Source organism: Scyliorhinus canicula, chromosome 3 (genome assembly GCF_902713615.1).
Source record: "Scyliorhinus canicula chromosome 3, sScyCan1.1, whole genome shotgun sequence".
In the NCBI taxonomy this organism is placed as follows: Eukaryota; Metazoa; Chordata; class Chondrichthyes; order Carcharhiniformes; family Scyliorhinidae; genus Scyliorhinus; species Scyliorhinus canicula.
In genome coordinates this window covers 123,543,034-123,567,200 of record NC_052148.1, presented here as the reverse complement: position 1 = coordinate 123,567,200, position 24,167 = coordinate 123,543,034, and the positions used below count along the sequence as shown (strand labels likewise).

Genomic DNA, 24,167 nt, shown 5'->3' with positions numbered 1-24,167 from the left:
TTGGTCACTTTAAATCTGTCATACTCCACACTATTGTTGAATTATTTATACTGTATGCTCTTGTGATTTAAGAAATTTCACAGTTGATGTACTTACAGGCAATTGGATATCTTCACTAGACAGCCTTGATCTACTCATATTTTTAAATTGCAAGACCATTAAAGTTAATCAAAAACACATTATGATTCTGTCTGAATAATTACGATCCATTAACTTTGGAGGATTGTTTGGCTATTACTTTTTTTGGCTGGAGACAAGGATCTGAAAGGACAATCATATGCCTTTGAACCCCATTGACAGTTGCACCTATTTGTGAAGATTACATTTTGATTCCTTTTATCTCTGGGATTAGATTAAATAAACTCTGTTTTCCAAGAAAGAGGGGGTCTTCAGGGTGTCCCAGAGCTCAATGTTTGTGGTGGGGTGAAAGAGACAAACGGAGCAGTGTTTCACCTCTTCAGTTAAGTTAGAGAGATGGCTGGATCTATCTCTTTAGGTTTATCAGATCTATTTTATATCACTTGGTATGTCATGCACAGTTCATGTTACATTTCTAAAAACTATAGTGCAGATGCTGTATGAGTCAAGTACCATCAAGTGTTAGCCCAGAGCAGCAATTTTTTTTATTTTCCAATCTGAGAAGACAGAAAATGTAAAAGTGCTTTTTTAATGTTACAAGTGCTGGATTGTCTCCCACTTGTGCTTAACTTTTACTTGTAATCAATTTGTTCTGAAGTGGATAAGCTTCAACCACTTTCTAAACTCAATTAAATGACTGGAAGGCTCAGGTCATATTTACTAAACTAAATATGGTAACAACGGTATCTGTTTGACCCAAGGACAATATGATATTGGATATCATGCATTTGGAGTCACTCAGAAGAAGTCAGGGCCCACTTACAGATGTAGCCTCTGGCACAGCACAGGAGAAACATATGTGGCAAAGCAAGGTCAGCCTTGATACACAGCTTCATCCCATAAAAAGTAACAAAATGAATGATTTTTTTAGGCGATATATTTTTGAAGGAGGAATATTGGCCAGAGCACGGAGAAAACAATCCTGCTCTTTCAGGTAGTGTCATGAAATCTTTGGTGTCCAGCTGAACCAGTAGATATCAGAGGAAATGGTCATTCTGAAAGAGTTACAGCACTGGAGAAGATTGCAGAATATATTGCCGAAGCTTTACATCTTGCACTCATCAGGAAAAATTTAAGAAAGCTCAATTTCAAACAATTACAACTATTTATACCATATTGTTTGGCAAATAAAGTCTGATTGGCCAAAGTGTTGCCATGAAGAAAGTAATGGAGAACTATACCTTCAGCAACATGTCTCGATTTCCAGTAATATTCAAATAACTGGTAGGTCAAGTTTCATAGAGAAATTAGCTAATGTTCTTCAATGGTATTACCAGTATAGCACATATTACCTCTTTGCATTCTTTTTTAAAAAAACTTACATTCCAAAAACATGCCAAATTAAAAAAAAAGAGCTGCTATAATAGGACCTTAGGGCTCTGTCCAGTTTTCATCTCTCCCTCTGTCGAGCACCTGGCCTCCCGGCATAGCAAGGCACAGGTCAATAATTTGCAGTGAGGGGAATCATGAATGAGAGTGAATGTTTATTGGCCATGACCTCAAATGCATTGTATAGCTATATTACCAAATACCGTACCCCCAGGAGGACAACATATGCACATAACAACTATTCTATTTCAAATATGGTCCATTTCAAAAACTTGGCTTGCAAGATATAGGACGATTAATTATGGAATTTATTATTTGTTTCAGTAGATCTTTTCTAATGCTAGGGGAAGTTTGTTATGCACCTTTGGCATTCACTATTTGGGGACATGACCAATGTTGGGAGTAATAAATTCAACATATATAAATGAGGTTCACGTTTTTATTAATATTGTCAAAATTGTCAAAAAGGCTGTGATCTATCAAACAATTCCCGCTCACTAGTCTACCTGGTCTGCTCCAGTGAGGTGTATGAAGCTTTCCAAGATTGAAGGGCTTAATCGATCCATGACATCAATTGCAAGCTCTTCGTCTCCCTGAAACAAAAGGAAAATTATTGTCTGATCTCGTATAATATGCTGAATAATGGATTTAGGCCACAGTAGCACAAAACCATCAAGTATGCAGTCTACTAGGCGAAACGGCAAGAATGTCACCAATAATTTAGGTTGGAATTCTAACAAATACACAAGAGATTAATTGGACTTTGTTTTCCAATTGTTCAGTAAAAGGCCTATATTATCGTATGTTTGGAGAAGGAGCCAACCATGACTTGGAGCTCAGTTTCTGAGTAAGCGAACAGATACTGAAGCTGAATGTTTGAGATTGGAGTGATTATGGTTTTGGATTGAAAGTGGTGTAAGTTGAACAGTTTTCTGCCTGTTCTGTAAATTATCTACACATTTCAGGTAATGAAAGGAGAGTTGGTGCAATGACACAACCTTGTTTAACCCCAGTCCTCTTTGAGATAGGATCCGTGGTAGATGTTTTTGACTTCAAAAAGACCACGAGAATAACAGTTGATGCTGTTCCATTAATTTTTCTTGTATTTTTCTTGAATTTGCTGCGACCCCCTGTCGATTAAGGTAAGCAAGGATTCTGGAAAATGTGGACCATTTTTGGTATCTTGAGAGCCTCCTCTTGACGAATGCTAACATAGATGAGGTAATACATCATCGCCTCCAATGCAAACGTGTGTGAGGCCTAAGATCTCAAACTCAGCACTGAGGCATCAATCACTCAAAATCAGCTCCACTGGGCAGGACATGTTGTGCATATGTCTGATACCAGACTCCCAAAGGAATTATTCAGTTCGGAAAAGGCACCAAAAAGGGACTTTGTTGGGAGCACAGAGAGGTGACGTAGAGGCATAGGAGATAATGCACAAACCTCCAAATGCCTCATCTACCTGACCTTTCAAGCATCACTTCATGTGTGACAGCGTCAACAGATTGCACATTGGACTTAGGAGCCATCTCGGAAGCCATTGAACGAATGAAAGCAAGTCATCCTCAAACCTGAAGAGGCTGCCTAAGACGACTGTGGGCAGGATTCTCCGTTTGGGAGACTATGCTCTTCCACCGGAGATGAATTGCCATTGATTTGCGCTTGGGTTTGGAGCGCACATCCAGAGGCAATTCCCTACCCTTGCCATGCAAACGTACGCATGGTGGGAATTGCGAGGATTTCCCTCGTGAATCCCGCTATTGAGTCGCCATTTTGAGCTGGCAGCCCGAAGGCGAGATCCGGCAGCTACCCCCCACCCCCCCCCCCCCCACTCGCTCCCCACCATGGGATCTTCTGGGTCACCTCCCGCACCCTGCAGTACAAGGGCTCGAGGTTCATAAGGAGGTGTTAGCATTTCTGGAAAGTGTGAAAATAGATAAGTCCCCTGGGCCGGATGGGATGTATCCTAGGATTCTCTGGGAAGCGAGGGAGGAGATTGCTGAGCCTTTGGCTTTGATCTTTAATCATCTTTGTCCACATGAATAGTGCCAGAAGACTGGAGGATAGCAAATGTTGTGCCCTTGTTCAAGAAGGGGGGTAGAGACAACCCCGGTAACTATAGACCAGTGAGCCTTACTTCTGTTGTGGACAAAGTCCCGGAAAGGTTTATAAGAGATAGGATGTATAATCATCTGGAAAGGAATAATTTGATTAGAGATAGTCAACTCGGTTTTGTGAAAGGTAGGTCGTGCCTCACAAACCTTATTGAGTTCTTTGAGAAGGTGACCAAACAGGTGGATGAGGGTAAAGCAGGTGATGTGGCGTATATGGATTTCAGTAAAGCATTTGATAAGGTTCCCCACGGTAGGCTATTACAGAAAATACGGAGGCATGGGATTCAGGGTGATTTAGCAGTTTGGATCAAAAATTGGCTAGCTGGAAGAAGACAAAGGGTGGTGGTTGATGGGAAATGTTCAGACTGGAGTCCAGTTACTAGTGGTGTACCACAAGGATCTGTTTTGGGGCCACTGCTGTTTGTCATTTTTATAAATGACCTGGAGAAGGGCGTAGAAGGATGGGTGAGTAAATTTACAGATGACACTGAAGTCGGTGGAGTTGTGGACAGTGCGGAAGGATGTTACAAGTTACAGAGGGACATAGATAAGCTGCAGAGCTGGGCTGAGAGGTGGCAAATGGAGTTTAATGCAGAAAAGTGTGAGGTGATTTTGGCAGGAATAACAGGAAGACTGGGCTAATGGTAAGATTCTTGGTAGTGTGGATGAGCAGAGAGATCTCGGTGTCCATGTACACAGATTCCTGAAAGTTGCCACCCAGGTTTAGAGGGTTGTTAAGAAGACGTACGGTGTGTTAGTTTTTATAGGTAGAGGGATTGAGTTTCGGAGCCATGACGTTATGTTGAAGCTGTACAAAACTCTGGTGCGGCCGCATTTGGAGTATTGCGTGCAATTCTGGTTGCCGCATTATAGGAAGGATGTGGAAGCATTGGAATGGGTGCAGAGGAGATTTACCAGGATGTTGCCTAATATGGAGGGAAGATCTTATGAGGGAAGGCTGAGGGACTTGAGGCTGTTTTTGTTAGAGAGAAGAAGGTTAAGAGGTGACTTAATTGAGGCATACAAGATGATCAGAGGATTAGATAGGGTGGGCAGTGAGAGCCTTTTTCCTCGGATGGTGATGTCTAGCACGAGGGGGACATAGCTTTAAATTGAGGGGAGATAGATATCGGACAGATGTCAGAGGCAGGTTCTTTACTCAGAGAGTAGTAAGGGCGTGGAATGCCCTGCCTGCAACAGTAGTGGATTCGTCAACATTAAGGGCATTCAAATGGTCATTGGATAGACATATGGATGATAAGGGAATAGTGTGGATGGGCTTTAGAGGGGTTTCACAGGTCGGCGCAACATCGAGGGCCGAAGAGCCTGTACTGTGCTGCAATGTTCTATGTTCTCAGGGTGACCCTCCCCACCCCCACCAGGGACTCCCTCATTACAGAGAGTCCCATTACGCTCGAGTGGACTTGAGTGTTTTCTGACCACTTAACTGTCTTTTATGTCGTCCAAGAGCTGCCAATCATAGCTGGATGTTTCTAAATATTGCGGATACTTTCACAACTGACTACTTGAAATCCACTCAAGCGTGAAGGGAGATGAGATTAAACAATTCAGACAGCTGGTGTGTTAAAGCTGTCAATCACAGCCTAGTAAAATCAAATTTGCATAGACATGAACGAAAGCTTTGCAGATCAAAGATCTGAAGGGGTTTAAACCCAGCTGATGAGGTTGCAGGTGCTGCTTCCTCTGCACAGGTGTATTGCACCGGTGAGCTTTAAAGCAGTGATTCTTTCACTGTCTCTGTCTAGCCTGCCGTCCAGCTTCCAGGGAGGGTTCGCTCCTATTCCAGGCAGGGGTCTTTCTTATGGGGGGCTGACTGGAAGGGGTCTCTCAAAGGCCGGGGGGGGTGTTCTGGTGGGGGTTTGTGTAATTGGTGGGGTTATCACTTGTGCGGGAAGGCAATGGAAGGGTTTAGTGGCAGTGGGCAGGATTTTCATTCTTGGGGGGGGGGGGGGGGGGGGGAGAGAGAAACACAGAAAGAAGCTGGCTCTCCGAAGAGTTACCCCCTTGGCCCACCACGTCAGGGCCACTTGGGAATTACCTGCACCAATTTTCGCCCACATGTATCCCGGATCAGAGGACCAGAGATTCACCCGGGCTTGGAGAATCTGTTCCCAGTCCGTTAATAGAATGCAAATGGGTCAATTTGACCTATTCGCAACCTCCCACTGCCGTGGGTCACTAACCTTGACGCTGCTGCCAACGTGGGATCGGAACAGGATTTTGATCCGTGTTTTGTCCGATGCTGGATTCTCTGCCATATTGGGAACTCTGCTACTGGCAGCGGGCGGGGAGAAACCAGCCCCGAACATGGGGTTTTGGATTTTCAAAAGCTAGGTGCCACACAAAAAGAGATTATACAAAATTAGGGCTCATGGGATTGGGGACATCGCTTAAGGATTGGTTAATGGACAGAAAACCGAGCAGCAATAAATATGGAGTGTTTGGGATAATAGGCTGCAAACTAGCAAGAGATAAATGATCTGGCACTTGCGCCTCAGCTACTTATAGTTTATGTCACAGTCTTAAATGACAGGATTGAGCACAAGCTATGCAGGTTTGTGCAAATAATGACGTTAGGTGGGAAAGTAAGCAGGATGGGAAATGCAAAAAGGTTGCAAAGGGATATACGTTTCTTAACTAAGTGTGTCGAAGATGGAATCTAATGTGGGGAAGTGTTAACTTATCCACCTTGGAAGGAAATAAGAAAATCAGAGATTTTTTACAACTCGTCTCATCTTCTGTGAAATAGTAATGGAATCTTTTACATCTACCTGAGGAAGACAGGTGGGAACTAGGTTTGATGTTTAATCGAAAGCCAAAACCTCTTGGGCAGCACAGTGGGACATTCTCCCAGTGTCTGCGTGGGTCTCACCCCACAACCCAAAAAGATGTGCATTGCAGGTGAATTGGCCATGCTAAATTGCCCTTAATTGGAAAAAAGAATGATGCACTCTAAATTTTTTACACAGTCCAGCATTTCCTCAATATTCCACTGGAATGTCAGCCTAGAATTTCTATGCTTAAACCCTTGAGTGGGACTTAACTATCTGACTGGTGCAAACTGAACCATAGCTGACTTAAATGGTTGTTTGCCATTTACGACAAAGGAATTGAAGTATAAGAGCAAAGAGGTTTTGCTGAAATTTCAACCGGAGTACTCTGTAAAGTTTTGACCACCATACTGAAAGGAAGCATATACTTTTCTTCGAGGAAGTTAAATGATTCACTGGACTGATTCCTGGGATGAGGAGAGATTAAGCAGATTAGGACTATATTCAATAGAATTTAGATGAATGAGAGGTGATCTCAATGAAACAGAAAATTCTTAGGGATGATCTATGCTGTAAATGTTGGTCAAACCTATCCTTTGTTAAAAGTCAATACATCAGAAAGTATAGGTCTCTGATATTAGAAATAAGGGCCAACGTTTCTTCTGAACTGTTTAATAACGAGCTGTATATTATCACAAAATAATACGGCACAAGGAGGCCATTCAGCCCATCAAATCTGCTTCACACAACTGTTAATAATAAACAGAAACCTATCAGTAGCACTAACCTTCGAAACTCCCAAAGCTGTGAACAGAGTTCTAATTTCTCTCAGAATGTTGACAGCAAGTCTCCTGGTGGCTGGCCGACAGCTGCAGAGAACCACTAAGGCAAAACCTTCCGCCGCATGGAAGACAGAAGAATAAGGGCTCCGTTCTAGTGGAAGCGTTTGGGCAGCTCCATTGGGAACAGCACGCTGTGGATAACAGTTATCGAGGAAGAAGTGTTAAGTCACAAACAAATTAGGGTTGAACTGCAATGAGGTATTCATTGCACATTGAATACACATTTTGTCTTTACCTGCAAATCTTGACCTTTCATGTGAGATTGAACTGCTTGTTTCCAATGGATTATTAATTGCACTAACATCTTGACAGAGTTATCTAGGAGCATTGGATGGACATCATTCACTTCTCGGACAATGAATGTCACAAACCCTGACAGAACATCCTCCCTCCAGTCAGGAAAGTCAACCATTAAAGCCTGTAGAGTAGTGAATGCCAGACCTCGAAGCTCTTCATCCATGTGAATTGTGAGTCTGTAAAATGAAAGAAAATATATGACAATTACTATGAATAAGAGTGTGTAACATATTCATCTTCCGCATTTTAAATATGCAGGTTACTAAATGCCAACAAAGAACAAAGAAAATTACAGCACAGGAACAGGCCTTTCAGCCCTCCCAGCCGGCGCCGATCCAGATCCTTTATTGTTGCCTATTTTCCAAGGATCTACTTCCCTCTGTTCCCCGCCCGTTCATATATCTGTCCAGATGCATCTTAAATGATGCTATCGTGCCCGCCTCTACCACCTCCTCTGGCAAAGCGTTCCAGGCACCCACCACCCTCTGCGTAAAAAACTTTCCAACACACATCTCCCTTAAACTTTCCCACTCTCACCTTGAAATCGTGACCCCTTGTAATTGACACCCCCACTCTTGGAAAAAGCTTGTTGCTAGCCACCCTTTCCATACCTCCTATAATTTTGTAGACCTCAATCAGGTCCCCCCTCAACCTCCGTTTTTCCAACGAAAACAATCCTACTCTACTCAACCTTTCTTCATAGCTAGCACCCTCCATATCAAGCAACATCCTGGTGAACCTCCTCTGCACCCTCTCAAGCATCCACATCCTTCTGGTAATGTGACGACCAGAACTGCACGCAGTATTCCAAATGTGGCCTAATCAAAGTCCCACAACTGTAACACGACCTGCTGACTCTTGTACTCAATACCCCGTCCGATGAAGGCAAGCATGCTGTATGCCTTCTTGACCACTCTATCGACCTGCGTTGCCACCTTCAGGGTACATTGGACCTGAACTCCCAGATCTCTCTGTACATCAATTTTCCCCAGGACTCTTCCATTGACCGTATAGTCCGCTCTTGAATTGGATCTTCCAAAACGCATCACCTCGCGTTTGCCTGGATTGAACTCCATCTGCCATTTCTCTGCCCAACTCTCCAATCTATCTATATTTTGCTGTATTCTCTGACAGTCCTCCTCGCTATCTGCAACTCCACCAATCTTAGTATCATCTGCAAACTTGCTCATCAGACCACCTATACCTTCGTCCAGATCATTTATGTATATCACAAACAATAGTGGTCCGAGCACGGACCCCTGTGAAAATGAAAATCGAATGAAAATCGCTTATTGTCACGAGTAGGCTTCAATGAAGTTACTGTGAAAAGCCCCTAGTCGCCACATTCCGGCGCCTGTCCGGGGAGGCTGGTACGGGAATCGAACCGTGCTGTTGGCCTGCTTGGTCTGCTTTAAAAGCCAACGATTTAGCCCAGTGAGTTAAACCAGCCCCTATGCAGACTAGTGGAACACCACTAGTCACCTTTCTCCATTTTGAGACACTCCCTTCCACCACTACTCTCTGTCTCCTGTTGCCCAGCCAGTTCTTTATCCATCTAGCTAGAACACCCTGAACCCCGTACGACTTCACTTATTCCATCAACCTGCAATGGGAAACTTTATCAAACGCCTTACTGAAGTCCATGTATATGACATCTACAGCCCTTCCCTCATCAATGTCTTAAATAAAAACAGAAAATGTTGGAAATACTCAGAGGGTCAGGTAGCATTTGTAGAGAGAAAAACTGTGTTAATGTCTCAGGCCATTAAGCTTTCATCGAAGTCTTAAGCTGGCTGCCACTTTCCAAACTCAATGGGGCTGGTTTAGCACAGTGGGATAAATAGCTGACTTGTAATGCAGAACGAGGCCAGCAGCGGGGGTTCAATTCCGTACCAACGTCCCCGATCAGGCGCTGGAATGTGGCGACTAGGGGCTTTTCACAGTAACTTAATTGAAGTCCACTTGTGACAATAAGCGATTATTATTATTACTATTATTATTATTAACTCCGATTGGTTTCCTTTTTTGAAACTGAAGTTGCAGCTCTCTTAATTTTAACAACAACTTTACAAAGTCAACCAGGCACACTCACTTAGTGGATTATATGATTGACCAAATGAACAAGAGCGCGATTTGTTTCGCTCCATTCTTAAGTCTCACTGATTGATTTGTGTTTTTCTGCCAGACATCATGCTCATCTAAGGAAAGTATTTTATGTTTCATTTGCTGTACTATATTCAATTCTATGCAATTCAATGCTTCATGTATTAGAATATGCCAACAATGTGATGATCCAACATGTAAAACCAGCATTAATTTTTGGAGAAATGAATGCATCACCTTGCCAAGAGTTCAACAAGTTCTGCCCTACTCATGCCATCTGGGATCAGCCTGGGAATAGCAGCCACACATGTCCGGAAGAGGTCTATCTTAGGCTTTCTTTCACCCCTATTAAAACACAAAGCATTGTGAAATGATTAACCATAATAACTCTTAAAACCAGAGTAAGTAGCTGAAATTATTTTTGATTCTTTTTCACCTTGGTGCTATATCGTCTGATAATCATAGAATGTCTCTACTGACTTTGGCAGGTTACATGGTGCACAATAGAGATTTCCAATCATCAGAAAATATTGGGAATGTTAAGGCTATGTCAGGAAATGTGTTTCTTTGAAAGGAAGAAAATATGTTGAGGTGATATAGTTTATTTTCAAGACTGAAGGAAGTTGTCAAAATTCATCTTGGCAAATTGTTCACAAATATCAGCAGACCACTACTTAGAAATTACCAGAAGAGAGTTGAAGTGTTTTGCTCCAAAGGAGAAAACAAAATAATTTTCAGATAAATAATATATGGGTTCAAGAGAAGAATGAGATGTGATGAAAAGGTGCAAGTATGTAGTTGAGTTGGAAAAAAGGCTGTTTGGAGAAAGGGCACTGCCACATGACCTCTTAAATATGTAAACAATGAAATATTTTGAATAAGTACAACACTCATCACCAACAAACACGTTAAAAGAGGGGATGATATGATTACAACACCTATTAAACAAGCTGAAAAGAAGCTTCACTTTAGCCTTTCCTTGTATAGACTGTCAAATCGACAGATTAATTTTTACTAAGTAGATTTAGAATCCATAGAATCCATACAGTGCAGGAAGGCATTCGGCCCATCGAGTCTGTAAAGCCCCTCTGAAAGAGCACCTTACCCAGACTCCACTCCATCTCCCTACCCCATAACCCCACCTAACCTGCACATCTTTGGACTGTGGGAGGAAATCGGAGCACCTGCAGGAAACCCACGCAGGAAAGGGGAGAAAGTGCAAACTCCACACAGTAACCCAAGAATGGAATTGAACCCGAGTACCCGGCACTGTGAGGCAGCAGTACTAACCACTATGTCATCCTTGATACTTAATCCAAATGTGATGTAATTAAAATCTAAAATAGTGAGCTTTAAGTGAAAAATAGTGGGCGGGATTCTCCGACCCCACGCCGGGTCAGAGAATCGCCAGCTGGCTGCGCGAATCGCGCCACGCCGGCCTGATGCTGGGATGCGTTTCTCCGCAGAGCAGAGAATCGACGCCATCGGGGTTGGCGTGGTCAGTGCGGCGCCGGTCGGGGGCCGCTCTATGTGACCCCTCCCTGGATGGGGCGAGCGGCCGTAAAACAAAACGAGTCCCGCCGGCGCCATTCTAACCTGCTCGCAGCCGTCGGGACCTCGGGGTTGAAGGGTCCGGGGGCGGCCTGGAGGGGATCCGACCTCGGGGAGGCGCACCGTGATAGGGACCCACCGATCAGCGGGCCAGTCTCTGTCTCCCAGACTCTTTCTTCCGCGCCAGCGCCTGTACTCCTGCGCCATGTTGGGCCGGGGCGGACAAGGGAGACACCGTATGCGCGGGATGGCGCCAGACGCACTGCGCATGCGTGCATGCCCCAGTGATCATTCCACGGCTGGATCAGCAGCTGGAGAGGCGTGAACCGCCTATAGGGGCCAGAATTGCTGATCCTGGGGCTGTGTTGACGCCATCGGGAAATGCGACGGCTTCAACACTTAGCCTCAGGATCAGAGAATCCCGCTCAGGTGTGTTTGAAGACATTTGTCTCAAGCAAAGATCTCAGCAGTAATTAACTTTAATCAGTGTGTCATGTGACATAGAAGAGGCCATTCGACCTATTCGGCAGACATTTAACCTATGGACCAGATTACAGTGCAGGGGTACACCAGTAACTGGTCAGAAACCTGAAAGTCGAACAGCTCACCACTCTTGATTAAGCTGAACCAGTGTTTTAAACATGTTTAACATAGTCTCCTCGCTCTTGTCCATTATTACATAATTAATAAAGCCTAGGATATTGTGTGCTTTATTAACCATGCTCTCAACATGTCCTGCTACCTTCAATAAACGTATGTACAAATACAACCAGGTCTCTTTGCTCCTGCACTCCTTTTAGAATTGTACCCTTTATTTTATGTTGTCTATCCATGTTCTTCCAACCAAATTGAATCACTTCACACTTTGCCATTCATATCCTTGTGGTTTTACCTTTCCTCTGCACAGTGGTAGGGTTCCTCACAGGTGTCATCAGCCACATCGGAAAGCATCCCTTAGTCTCCAAAGAATCATCCGGTAAGTCTCCTAGAAGTTTGGAAGATTTCTGGGAGACTTGACTGATGTAAATGAAGCAACCTTGGTAGCTTCTTGGATATCTTGCACAAACATGCACGAGTATCTTCCGGTGGCTAAAAATTAGGTGAACATTAATGGAGTGGAATCCCTTTTGATTAATGAATACTCCTGTTTGGTCTGAGGCCACCATGATTACCACATGCGTGCAACCTATGACTCCCTGTAATTGTGGGAGTCCAATCATTGCAGTAATGGGGAACTTATTTCAATTGGTTTTATTAGTTGAAAAGTGTACAAAAATGGCAGCCTTGGCAAACATTGCATCAGTCACTAGGGTGATGCATCCGTGTGCTGCAGATGTCACCAGCTGATCCCTGGAAGGAGCTGGAGACAAAGAAATTCAAGCTTGTGGTGCCCTTGACTATTAAAGACAATGCACGCCCACTGGGAAAGTGCTCTACTTCCAGGGGATGGCAGATATCAGCAGCGACCTTCAAAGTAGTAAAAGCATATATTCAGAGTAAGTCCTGTAAGTAAAACCGTTCACTTAGGCAACTAAGCAGTTGTCATAGGTCAGCCTAGGGGTGTATTTAAAGGTTTTCCAGCTGGTCAATTTCACATTCCTGTCAATATGTGCCATGATCCAGTTGTGATATCCCAAGCGGATTTTCAGACATTGCGAGAATCCTGTGCGCTGGAGGTTATTCAGAATTAACATGGAGTAAGTAAATTAACAGACAAATTTTAGTCAAACACACCACACTGCACTTTAAATGGCAGGTACAACCACGACAGATCCCATGGATTTCTCAGGAACCACCCAGATGTCAGTGACGATTCTAATTCACAATATCTTGTTAAAACTCTACCTCCCTCCGGAGTAAATTCAACTCTCACTTTTGAAGGTCTAGCCTTAGAATCCCCTCAAAAGCCATTTGTCTCAGACTGCCTCAATGACCACTCATCATCCGCTGCCCCCCCCCCCCCTCCCCCCCCACCTCCCTCCCCTCCCGAGGGCTCAATCTCTCTCCTGAGACTGCATTTAACAAAATTCACAAAGCTGCACTCCAACTCTCTAATTACTGGCATAATTCTAGCTCTTTCACAAACTGCTGGTTTCATTAAGCTGGCATTGCCCCAGGATTTCTCCCAACTCCAGTCTCCTGTCTGCACCAAGCTGCAAATACCTCCCAGAGTCTCTCCTAAACACTAATTGTCTCCAGAATGGAACCAGTAAACCGTCTGCTGCCTTTCTTTTTAGCTCTCTGGGACATCTCTGAGCATTAACTGCCTTGTGCCTGCTAACAGCAGACTCTACCCCTGCTGCTGAACACTCATTATCCGGGCAAACAGACAAGTTGAAACCGAAGAATCTTCTGAAGCTCAAACCAGCTCCATGATGATGCAGCCTTTCAGGGTTTACAGAACACATTTAAACTAATTTAACTCCAACTCCAAAAACAAAATATATCTCTTGACTCCTTTGCAGCAAGCAGTTCTCCATCTAAATAAGTAAGCCCACCTGCTGTTTTATGATCTTACCTTTCTAGTGGTTAACTCCTGAAGTCAACATGGCCCCAACCTTTCATAGAATCAAAGCTGCTTTTGTTGCATTATCCCATTTTCTACAGTTAAACTTTAATCTTCCCAGCATTAAACATTACCTAAAAATTTTAACATGAACCACAAACTAAATATTCATGACAAATAGATGGCCTATCTCGGAGTCTTTTGGTAGAGATATGATATCTGCAATCGGTTCAATAAGGACAGTACAGAGAAGTGTATCTATTTTGGGAATTAAAGCTAAATTATTTTTAAAGCATTCAGTAAACCCTGAAAGGTTGCAAAATCAATTTATTTCCCTAAAAAAAAATAGTAAATTAGCGATAAGTAACCTAAAGTTCAGTTTGAAAAAATCCCAAAACATGCCACAGCCTCATGGAGATGGGCTAATTTATCTGGTATTGCTGAGAGTTTTAGCAGAAACCTAGATTTTGTGCGATACAGCTCACTGATAGGAGATGGCCAAAAGTAGGAGATGTCCGAAAGTAAAGGTCAGGTGGGTCAGCACGGTAGCACCGTGGTTAGCACAGTTGCTTCACAGCTCCAGGCTCCCAGGTTCGATTCCCGGCTTGGGTCACTGTGTGGAAACTGCACGTTCTCCCAGTGTGTGCATGGGTTTCCACCGGGAGCTTCGGTTTCCACCCACAGTCCAAAGATGTGCAGGTTAGGTGAAGTGGCCATGATAAATTGCCCTTAAGTGTCCAAAAAAGGTTAGGTGGGGTTACAGGGACAGGGTGGAGGTGTGGGGAGAGGGTAGGGGTGCTCTGAGGGCCAGTACAGACCCGATGGGCCGAATGACCTCCTTCTGCACTGTAAATTCTATGATGATACATATAAGCAGAGAAAATTGTAAATTCATCATTCATCACATGGAACGCAGGTGAGGCGAAATCTCAGTTTAGATTTTGAGAGGGAACAGAAAAGATTACCTGGCTTGAGGCTAAAGGAAAAATCTAAAGTGGTCCCCAGAGTCTTGAGGCAGAATAATTGTATTGGAGATTTTGCAGATTAGCTTGGAAGTATTGAGAAGGTAACCAGAAGTATCCACAGAGATGGTAAATGACAATCTTACCTTTTGAGAATATCTGGAACAGAGAAGAATTAAAGTAACTACCTTTGGACTGTGGCATATTTTTGGGTGGTCCATACAGAAGTAAATAACCTTTTTGACAGTCCCACACAAGAGATTAGAGAGCAAAATTAAAGCTCAATGTATTGGGGGTAATGTATTGATGTGGATAGAGAACTGGTTGGCAGACAGGAAGCAGAGAGTGGGAATAAAATAGGTCCTTTTCAGACTGGCAGGCAGTGACGAGTGGGGTGGGGCAGGGTTCATTGCTGGGACCCCAGCAGTTCACAATATACATTAATGATTTGGGCGAAGGAATTGCATGCAATATCTCCAAATTTGCAGATGACACTAAGCTGGATGGCAGCGTGTGCTGTGAGGAGGATGCAAAGAGGCTGCAGGGTGACTTGGACAAGCTGGCTGAGTGGGCAAATACTTGGCAAATGCAATGTAATGTGGGTAAATGGGAGGTTATCCACTTTGGTGGCAAAAACAGGAAGGCAGATTATTATTTGAATGGTGGCAGTTTAAGAAAAGAAGTTCAACGAGACCTGGTGTCATGGTGGAAGAGCCTGTAGCCTTCTCAGATGGCCATCTGCAAAGGACCATGGGAATTATGGCCAACCCAGGATTCAGACACATTCAGAGCTTGTGTGTGTATTTGCAACCCAAATAGCTAGACGCGATCAAACCCCCCAGCTTGTTTGCATTCTAATGGCCCATTTCCCCAGAACAAAAGGACTGTACTCAGGTAACCGATACCGATGCAGACTAACCGGCGCCACTCCCTTTGCTAAGAAAGCCCAAACAGCCAAGGTCAATGACCTCTCAGGACACGCCCAGCCATCAAGGCACCCGCCTCTTTATTGGCCATGTTCTGGTCGTGCCCTAAACTTGGGGGGTATTGGCAGGGATTCGCAGATGTCACGTGATGAGTATTGTAAACTGGGGTGGTAATGAGCCCGGAGGTGCCAATCTTTGGAGTTTCAGAGGACCCGGGAGTCCAGGAAGAGAGGAAGGCTGACGTTCTGGCCTTTGCTTCCCTAGTAGCCCGGTGACGAATGCTGCTAGCATGGAGGGACTCAAAGCCCCCGAGGGCTGAGGTATGGCTATCAGACATGACGAGCTTTCTTGGCCTAGAGAGAGTCAAGTTCGCCTTGAGAGGTTCGCTACTAGGGCTCACCCGATGGTGGCAGCCATTTATTGACTTCTTCGCAGAGGAGTAAGCGTCAGCAGAGGGGGGGTTGGCTAGGGTAGAGTAGAGTAGGGGGATATTGAGGCAGGTCCGTGCGTGAACAGAGCGGTGGTTTGCACTATGTTTAATTTGTAATTTGTGTCTTGACTTCTTTTTGTTTTTGTACTGTACAATGTCACTTTTTCTATATGCCTAAAATACCTCAATAAAATGTGTTTGTTAAAAAAATCAAAGGCAGTGATCGAAGCCTGTCGAATTATTGGGTCCAAAGCTAAGGACCACCCTAAAGAGCGCGAAATCCCTGAGGGACAAAAAGAGACACAGCCATGTGTTCAGTCTCTCTTGGCCCTGCCCTTATGCCTAAAACCAAGTGCAGCATTACGACCAGAAGACAAGTTCAAGACCAATGATCGGTACCAGACAGACGAGCCCAGCAGAAACTAAGCCACTTCTTCGATCCAGCCACGCAAGATCCGAACAAAGGCCTTCTTCATCTGCACAGAGCATGTTGCCCTGAAGTTAAGCATAGGTTATTGTAGTTGTTAGGTGTAGTTTAACTTGTAGTGTTTTACGTTGCATGTCAAAGTAATCCTTGTGTGTAAATAAACTATCTTTGAAATTGAACTGACTAACTGGTTGTTTGGTCTTTGATCGATATCCGGTAAAGCCTTGTGGTATTATAATTTGATACCTGGTGACTCTGAAAAGCAATATTATCATTAATAACTGCCATATCTAGTTAATTTGACAACATTATTGGTGCCGATTGGGATAATATTCCACTCATTAAAAAGAGCAACATTATTGGTGACTCCGGTGCTGATTGGCAACAAGTCACTGAAGGCTGGCATGCAGGTACAGCAGGCAGTGAGGAAATCTAATGGCAGGCTGGACTTCATAGCAAGAGGATTTGAGGATAGGAGTGGGGATGTGTTGCTGCAGCTATACAGGGCCTTTGTGAGGCCACATCTTGGGTATTCTGTGCAGTTTTGGTCTCCTAGCTTGAGGAAGGACACTCTTGCTATTGAGGGTGTCCAATGAAGGTTCACCAGACTAATTCCCAGGATGGGAGGACTGACATATGAAGAAAGACTGGATCGACTGGGCTTGTACTCACTGGAGTTTAGAAGACTGATAGGGGTTCTCATAGAAACATATAAAATCCTGATTGAACTGGACAGAAGTGATGCAGGAAGAATGTTCCTGATGTTGGGGACGTCCAGAACTCAGGGTCACAGGCTAAGAATAAGGGGTAAGCCATGAGGAAGAACTTCCTCTCTCAGAAAGTTATGAACTTGTGGAATTCTCTACCACAGAAAGTTATTGGGGCCAGTTTGTTGGATATATTCAAGAGGGAGCTGGACGTGGCCCTTGCAGCTAAAGGGATCAATGGGTATGAGAGAAAGCGGGAGTGGGATACTGAAATTTTCATGAACAACATGATGATATTAAATGGTGGTGCAGGCTCGAAGGGCTAAGTGGCCTACTCCTGCATCTATTTTCTATGTTTAAGCCTGATGATGGAGCTTGCGCCGTTAGCGTCGGCACCCGCATGCAGTTAGTGGCTGACCTTCTCCTCTACTGGCGCCCAATCCTCGGTCGGGAAGCCGGGTAGCATGTCTCCATGGCGTGGCTGCCCCCACCCCCTCCTCCTGCTCCCGATACAAATGGCCACCGCCCAATTTCAGCCCCATGACCCACGTGACACCGACGTCTGACGTCATGCTGCCAATGATGCACTCCCGACCACCAATCAGGGACATCCTCAGTCCAGTTCTAGTGAAGACCAATCAGGGCCTGGTAATGAAATTTAAATGCACCAATAAAGAAATACCACTGATGTCAATGGTATATAAATTAAGCGCACAAATAGCTCTCTCTCTCGCCTTGGGAACAGAAGAAGTGTAATTGTGCCACACCTTTGGATGGTGAATAAAGCCATTGAAACTTAACAACTGGACTCGACTCTCTGTGGAAATGAAGAAATCTAACATCTGTTGTGCCTGATAAGAAAAAGGCTGAGGGGAAGTAAAACTGAGCGCATAACATACATAGTTCTAACCTACACTGTTATAACCTACAGTGTTTAGACTGTTCAATTCTTTTAAATACAATAATGTTTGTGTTTTTTGTTGAAAAGCAGAAAATCCTACGCCGTTATTCTGTTAATTGCCGGCCGATAAGATTTCTCTTTAAATGTTAACACTCGTTAACATTGCTGCCTCACTGTGCCAGGGACCAGTGTTCAATTCCGACCTCAGGTTACTGTCTCTGTGGAGTTTACAAGTTCTCCCTGTGTCTGCATCGATCTCCGGTTTCCTCCCAATGTCCAAAGATGTGCAAGTTAGGTGGATTTGCATGCTAAATTGACCCTAGATGGTGTTGTGGGGATGGGGTGGGGGAATTTGGCCTTGGAAGCTCTTTCGGGGCTGGTGCAGATTCGATGGGCCAAATGGCCTCCTTCTGCGCTGTACGGATCCTAAATGGATTGTGACACCAGAAATATTTACATTTATTTTCTCTTTAACTTCACACATGCAGCCTACAATCGTCCTCCCTTCTGAAAGTGATTATTGAATCCACTTCTACCACTCTTTCAGTAAATGCATTCCATATCATAACTTGCTTCCTAAACATTTTTCATTTCTCCACCAGATTTCTTCACCTCCCCGACAATTACCTTCAATCCACATCCTCTGATCATCCACCGAGTGGAAACAATTTCTCCCCATCTATTCTATCAAATCCCTCTTAATTTTTTAAAACATTTAGGAAAATCTCCCTAACCTTCTCTGCAGTAAGGATAACAATCCCAGCTTCTGTCATATCTCTATAAAACGGAACTTCCTCAGCCTTTATATCATTGTGGTAAATTCCCACTGCAGTAATACATGATTAGAAATGATTATACATGATAGATGAGCTAAAGGGTAAATGGGAAGATGAGCTGGGAGGGGAGGTTGAGGCGGGTCTGTGGGAGGATGCTCTGAGTAGAGTCAACACGTCCTCATCATGTGCCAGGCTCAGCCTAATACAATTCAAGGTGGTTCACCGGGCACATATGACGGTGGCCCGGGATAGAGGACAAGTGTGTGAGGTGTGCGGGAGGGCCAGCAAACCATGTTCATATGTTTTGGGCATGCCCGAAGCTTAGAGGATCCTGGCAGGGATTTGCGGATGTCATGTCCACAGTACTTAAAACAAGGATGGCGCCAAGTCCAGAGATGGCGATTTTTGGACTGTCGGAAGATCCGGGAATCCAGGGGGCTAGAGAGGCTGACGTTTTGGCCTTTGCCTCTTTGGTAGTCCGGAAACGGATACTGTTAGTGTGGAGTGACTCGAAGCCCCCGAAATCAGAGGTTTGGGTTAGCAACATGGTTGGGTTTCTCAAACTTGAGAAAATTAAGTTCGCCCTGGGAGGGTCAACGTTAGTGTTCGTCCGGAGGTGGCGTTTATCGACTTCTTTGGTGATAGCTAAACTGTCAGCAGAGGCAATAGGGCGGAGGGGAGGAGAGGGGTTAGGCTACTTTGCGTTTACGGTATTGCAGGATTAGTGAGAGATGGGGAGATGCTTTGCACTATGTTTATATTTGTATTTGTACGATTTATTGTTATAAAATTATAAATGCCTTAATCAAATGTTTTTATAAAAAAAACAAATTAATTATACATTCACAGCACATTTGTAGTACAAAACTGAACACACTAACTTGCCACAGCTTAGGACTGCAGTAGGTTATAAATTAAGAACACTTAAACAAATATTCTTGAAGGAACTCTGAACTCAAGTTTAAATTCAACTGAACCAAAACAAGGTGTAATTTACACACCCAATTATTCTATAATTCTTCAAACATTAAAAAAAAGCAGTCTTACAGCTCCCAGTTAAGGGCATTAAAAATTGAATTCTTAACTCCATTGGCCATGAATAAATCTGTATCACATATTATTGAAGGCTTCCCAGCTGAAGCGAGGCAGACTGTGGAGGCTTTGAAGGCAACTAAATTCAATATAACATCCTGATTCCGCACAAGTTGATGGAAGAACAGTTTTCTATGATATGAAATTGTCTCTTAGCTTGTGCATCAGACTGGAAACAAAAGTCAACCAATGTCAGGACTTTCAGTTAACAAAAAATACGGGTAAATAAATGAAAGTCAGCATGAATTGTTACGAGTAAATTGTTTTAAAATGTTTAACTAATTAGATTGAATTATTTGGTGCAATAATAGAGAAGGTTGATGAGGATAATGCGGTTAATGTTGTTTACCTAGACTTTCAATAGGCTTTTAATTAAATACCACATGGGAGAGATTTCAGCTAAATTAGTGGTCGTGGAATTAAAGGGACATTGGCAGTGTGGATATGAAATGAACTAAGAGACAGTAAACTGAATAGTGGTAAATGCTTACATTCCAGGCTGAAGAGAAGTATATCAGTTCTGTTCACCCCAGGGGTAATATTGGGATCACAACTCTTTTTGTTACGCATACGGTATAGTACCTCGGTATACAGGGCATAATTGTAATGTTCGCAGATGACATGAAAATCAGGAATGCAATAAACGATGAGGAGAATAACAACCGACTATAGAAAACAGTTTTATGAATAGGCACACTTGGTAGATGAAATCCAACACAGAAATGAAGTGAATACATTTTGGCAGGAAAAATTAGAAAACCCAATATAAGCGTAATGGTACAAACAGTGGAGAAGGATTGGAGAAACCTGGGATACACAAATCTTTGAAGGTGGCTGGACTAGAAGGTGGATTAAAAAATGCTTATGTAGTAGTAGATTGGTATAGCAATAGAGAAAGAAGGTACACAGCAAGGAAGTTATGCAAAAACTTTATAAAACACTGATTAGGCCACAGCTGAATAGCGTGTTCAATTCTGGGCATCACGCTTTAGGACAGACACCAAGACTTGAGGGAAGATGCAGAAAAGATTTGTTAGAGCAGCACCTGATAAGGAACCTCAATTGTGCGGAAGGACTAGACAAGCTGGGGCTATTCTCCTCAGAGCAGAGAAGGTTAAGTGAAGATTTGAGAGTGGTGTTCAAACATAATTTTGATAAGAATAGATAAAGAAAACAATTTCCAGTAGCAGAAGGGTCAGTAACCAAAGGTCACAGATTTAAGAGGATTGGCAAAAGCATAGGTGACATGAGGAAACTTTTTAATACATAGCAAGTTGAATACACTGCTTGAAAGGTTGGTCAAAGCAGATTCAATAGTAACTTGCAAAAGAGAATTGGATAAGTGTTTGAAGGGAAAGATTTACTCGGCCATGGGGACAGAGCAGGGAAGTAGGATTAGTTGTAAAAGTCTACCTGAGTCAGCACAAGCATGACCAGCTGAATAGGTTGCTTGTAGAACCATAGAATTTCTCCAGTGCAGAGAGAGGTCATTCGGTCCATCGAGTCTGCAATGACCCTCTGAAAAAGCACCCTACCTAGTTCCTCTTCCCCATCCTACCCCGGAACCTAACCTGTACATCCTTGCAGACTAAGGGGCAATTTAGCATGGCCAATCCATCTCACCTGTACATCTTTGGACTGTGGGATGAAATCAGAGCACTGGGAGGAAATCCACGCAGTCATGGAGATAATGTACAAACTCTACACAGACAGTCGCCCAAGGCCGGAATTGAGCCCAGGTCCCTGGCGTTGTGAGGCAGCAGTGCTAACCATTGTGCCACTGTGCTGCTTTTGCGCAGCATCACCATAGAATTCCAAATGAAAGTAATTTCTTGGCAATATTAAATTCTAAATGAAAGAGGAGGTTTCATCCAATTCTGAATTTTAAGAAAATAATTTTATGTATTCAGTGCTTACGTGATCATGTCTTCAGGTTCCTTGTTGGACATCTGCACGTTAGTCATACTCATAGATCTTCCCACCTCCTTGTCCAAATGTCTGAGGATACTATCAAGAGCCTTCCTCACTTGAGGATAGTAAAACGACATCCCTAGTGGACAAAGATGATTTGGCATTGTTATTACACAACCTCCTTCAAATTTTAAAACAAAACCAAAACCATGTAGCACGTGAGATGTCTGTCGGAAAACTGAAACAATATTACAAGTAATCGATGCATCACGTTACATTTAGTTTTCAATGAAAAGCTTCTTTTAGACATAATCAGCAATAATTAAAAATGTGAGGAGCATATCTGATTAATTATAAACAAGCTACATCCGATGCGTCTATTGGAAAAATACAAAGGCCCGGATTTTGCAGGGGCGATGATGGGGAGACCGTCAGCATTTGCTATCATTGTTCCTCAGAAACTTTGGGAGTCAGCAGATGGCGTGAAGTTGATGTCAGTAATTCTATGCTTTGAGGATGCCCACCGCGTGCAGTTCGTAAACATTCAACAAAGTGGATTTAACAAAAACGTCCACTTTTATGCTGCAAAACCCGCTGACAAGGTAACACCCTGTGAATTGAGCTGCAACATGGTTTTTAATAGAATTTCACCTTCATAATTACTGATAAACAAACACATTCATTCACTTTGTAAAGCTCATTTTATATTTATGGAACGCCAAATTTCTTCATGATAAAAAATTACACAATTATAATTTTCAAAAGTGGTTTACAATATTTGAGATTCCATTTTAATCTAATCATCATTCTTCATTTCATTTTCTGAAAATTTAAATTAAAAGTGAAGCAAATCAATGATTTTAACTTTTTGTTTTGCTGTGTGAGAATACTTCAATGTGATTGGCTGCTCACCCTGCTTGCTGACATCACTGCTACCTGATGATCTCCTTGAATTGATGTCCAGATTTAAGCTACTGTCAAGAAAGGGAAAACCTCCTAGCTTGGAGGCATTGAAACACTGTAACTTTCCCATGCTACACATCTGCCCTGCAGTCTTGCCACACCTAGCCATGAATGACAGTGGGCATTAAACAACAAACATGAGGAGGGGCCTCCATGAACATGCTCATCCTCATTGACAGCAGAGTCCAGCATGTGAATGCAAAAGACAAGGGTGAAGCATTTGCACCTATCTTCAGTCAGAAATGCTAAGTGGCTGATCTATCTCAGCCTCCTCCCACTACCACAAATGTCAGTCTTTGGACAAAGATATCAAACTTTTCAGCCAAAATAACAAGTGAAGAAGTCCTCTGATTGTAGCAAAGGGTACGGTACCCAAAAATATTCCAGTTGTAATGCTGAAGGCATGTGCTCCAGAATTAGCCTCATTCCTAGTCAAGCTGTACCAATTTGCAACAGCCCAGCAAAGTGAAAAATCGCATAGGTATATCCTGTCCACAAAAGTAAAAGACAAATCAAATCCAGCCAGTTATTGTCTCACAAGTCTTAATCCTCAAAGTGATGCAAAGTACCTATCAACAGCACCTTATTCACCATTAACCTGTTCACCAATGTTTAGTCTGGGTACCACCAGAACCATTCAGTTCCAACTCATTTACAATGTTGGTCCAAACATAGATGAAACAAAATGGATTCCAGAGGTGAAGTGAGTGACTGGCTTTGACATCAAGGCAACATTTGACCAAATGTGGGATCAAGGAACCCTAGTAAATTTGAACTCAATGGGAATCAAAGGGAAAGCTCTCAACTGGCTGGAGTTCAACCCTGTACAGAGCAAGATGGTTGCGGTTGGAGGCTAATAATCTAAATTCCAAGACTTCACACCTTTCACTGTAACTGCCTCTATGGTAAGTATATCCTTTCTTAGATAAGGAGACCAAAACTGCACACAATACTCCAGGTATGGTCTCACCAAGGACATGTACAGCTGCAGTAAGGCATCCTTGCACCCGTACTCAAAATCCCCTTGCAATGAAGGCCAACATACCATTAGATTTCCTAATTGCTTGCTGTATCTGCATGCTTCCTTTCAGTGACTGGTGTACTAACTGGGTCACCCAGTTTCCTTTATCCGTCAACATTTCCTAATCTATCACCATTTAAATCAGTGTTTTTCAAACTTTTTTTTCTCGGGTCCACTTTGTCCAACTGGCTGACCTTTTGGATGTATGCCAGCTTACCTTCAGGACTCACCTGATTCTGAGTGCTTTGTGTATTGAGATACAAAGCCTTTAGGCTTGCCTTTTTGCTATTTTTAATCATCCTAACTTTTCTTTGTACTGGGACCATTTTGCCTCTCATCCTTGATTACCCTGTCTACAATTTTTGCATTTCACTGT

At 43.3% G+C, this 24,167-nt stretch overlaps 1 protein-coding gene across 19 annotated transcripts in view; it reads right to left on the bottom strand.

Moving 5' to 3' along the window:
- fryl (furry homolog, like) overlaps window positions 1-24,167 on the bottom strand; it is a 553,990-nt gene that overhangs the window by 187,882 nt on the left and 341,941 nt on the right. For all 19 annotated transcript variants that reach the window (XR_005459993.1, XM_038791218.1, XM_038791221.1 and 16 more), the window contains 5 exons: window positions 21,814-21,946; window positions 9,856-9,963; window positions 7,454-7,691; window positions 7,164-7,349; window positions 1,974-2,060 (listed from right to left, as the gene is read on the bottom strand). Coding sequence is in view for 18 of the 19 variants with exons in the window: in XM_038791218.1 (XP_038647146.1) it covers window positions 1,974-2,060; window positions 7,164-7,349; window positions 7,454-7,691; window positions 9,856-9,963; window positions 21,814-21,946 (752 nt within the window). In the remaining variant the exon portion in view is untranslated. The remainder of the gene's footprint in view (window positions 1-1,973; window positions 2,061-7,163; window positions 7,350-7,453; window positions 7,692-9,855; window positions 9,964-21,813; window positions 21,947-24,167) is intronic.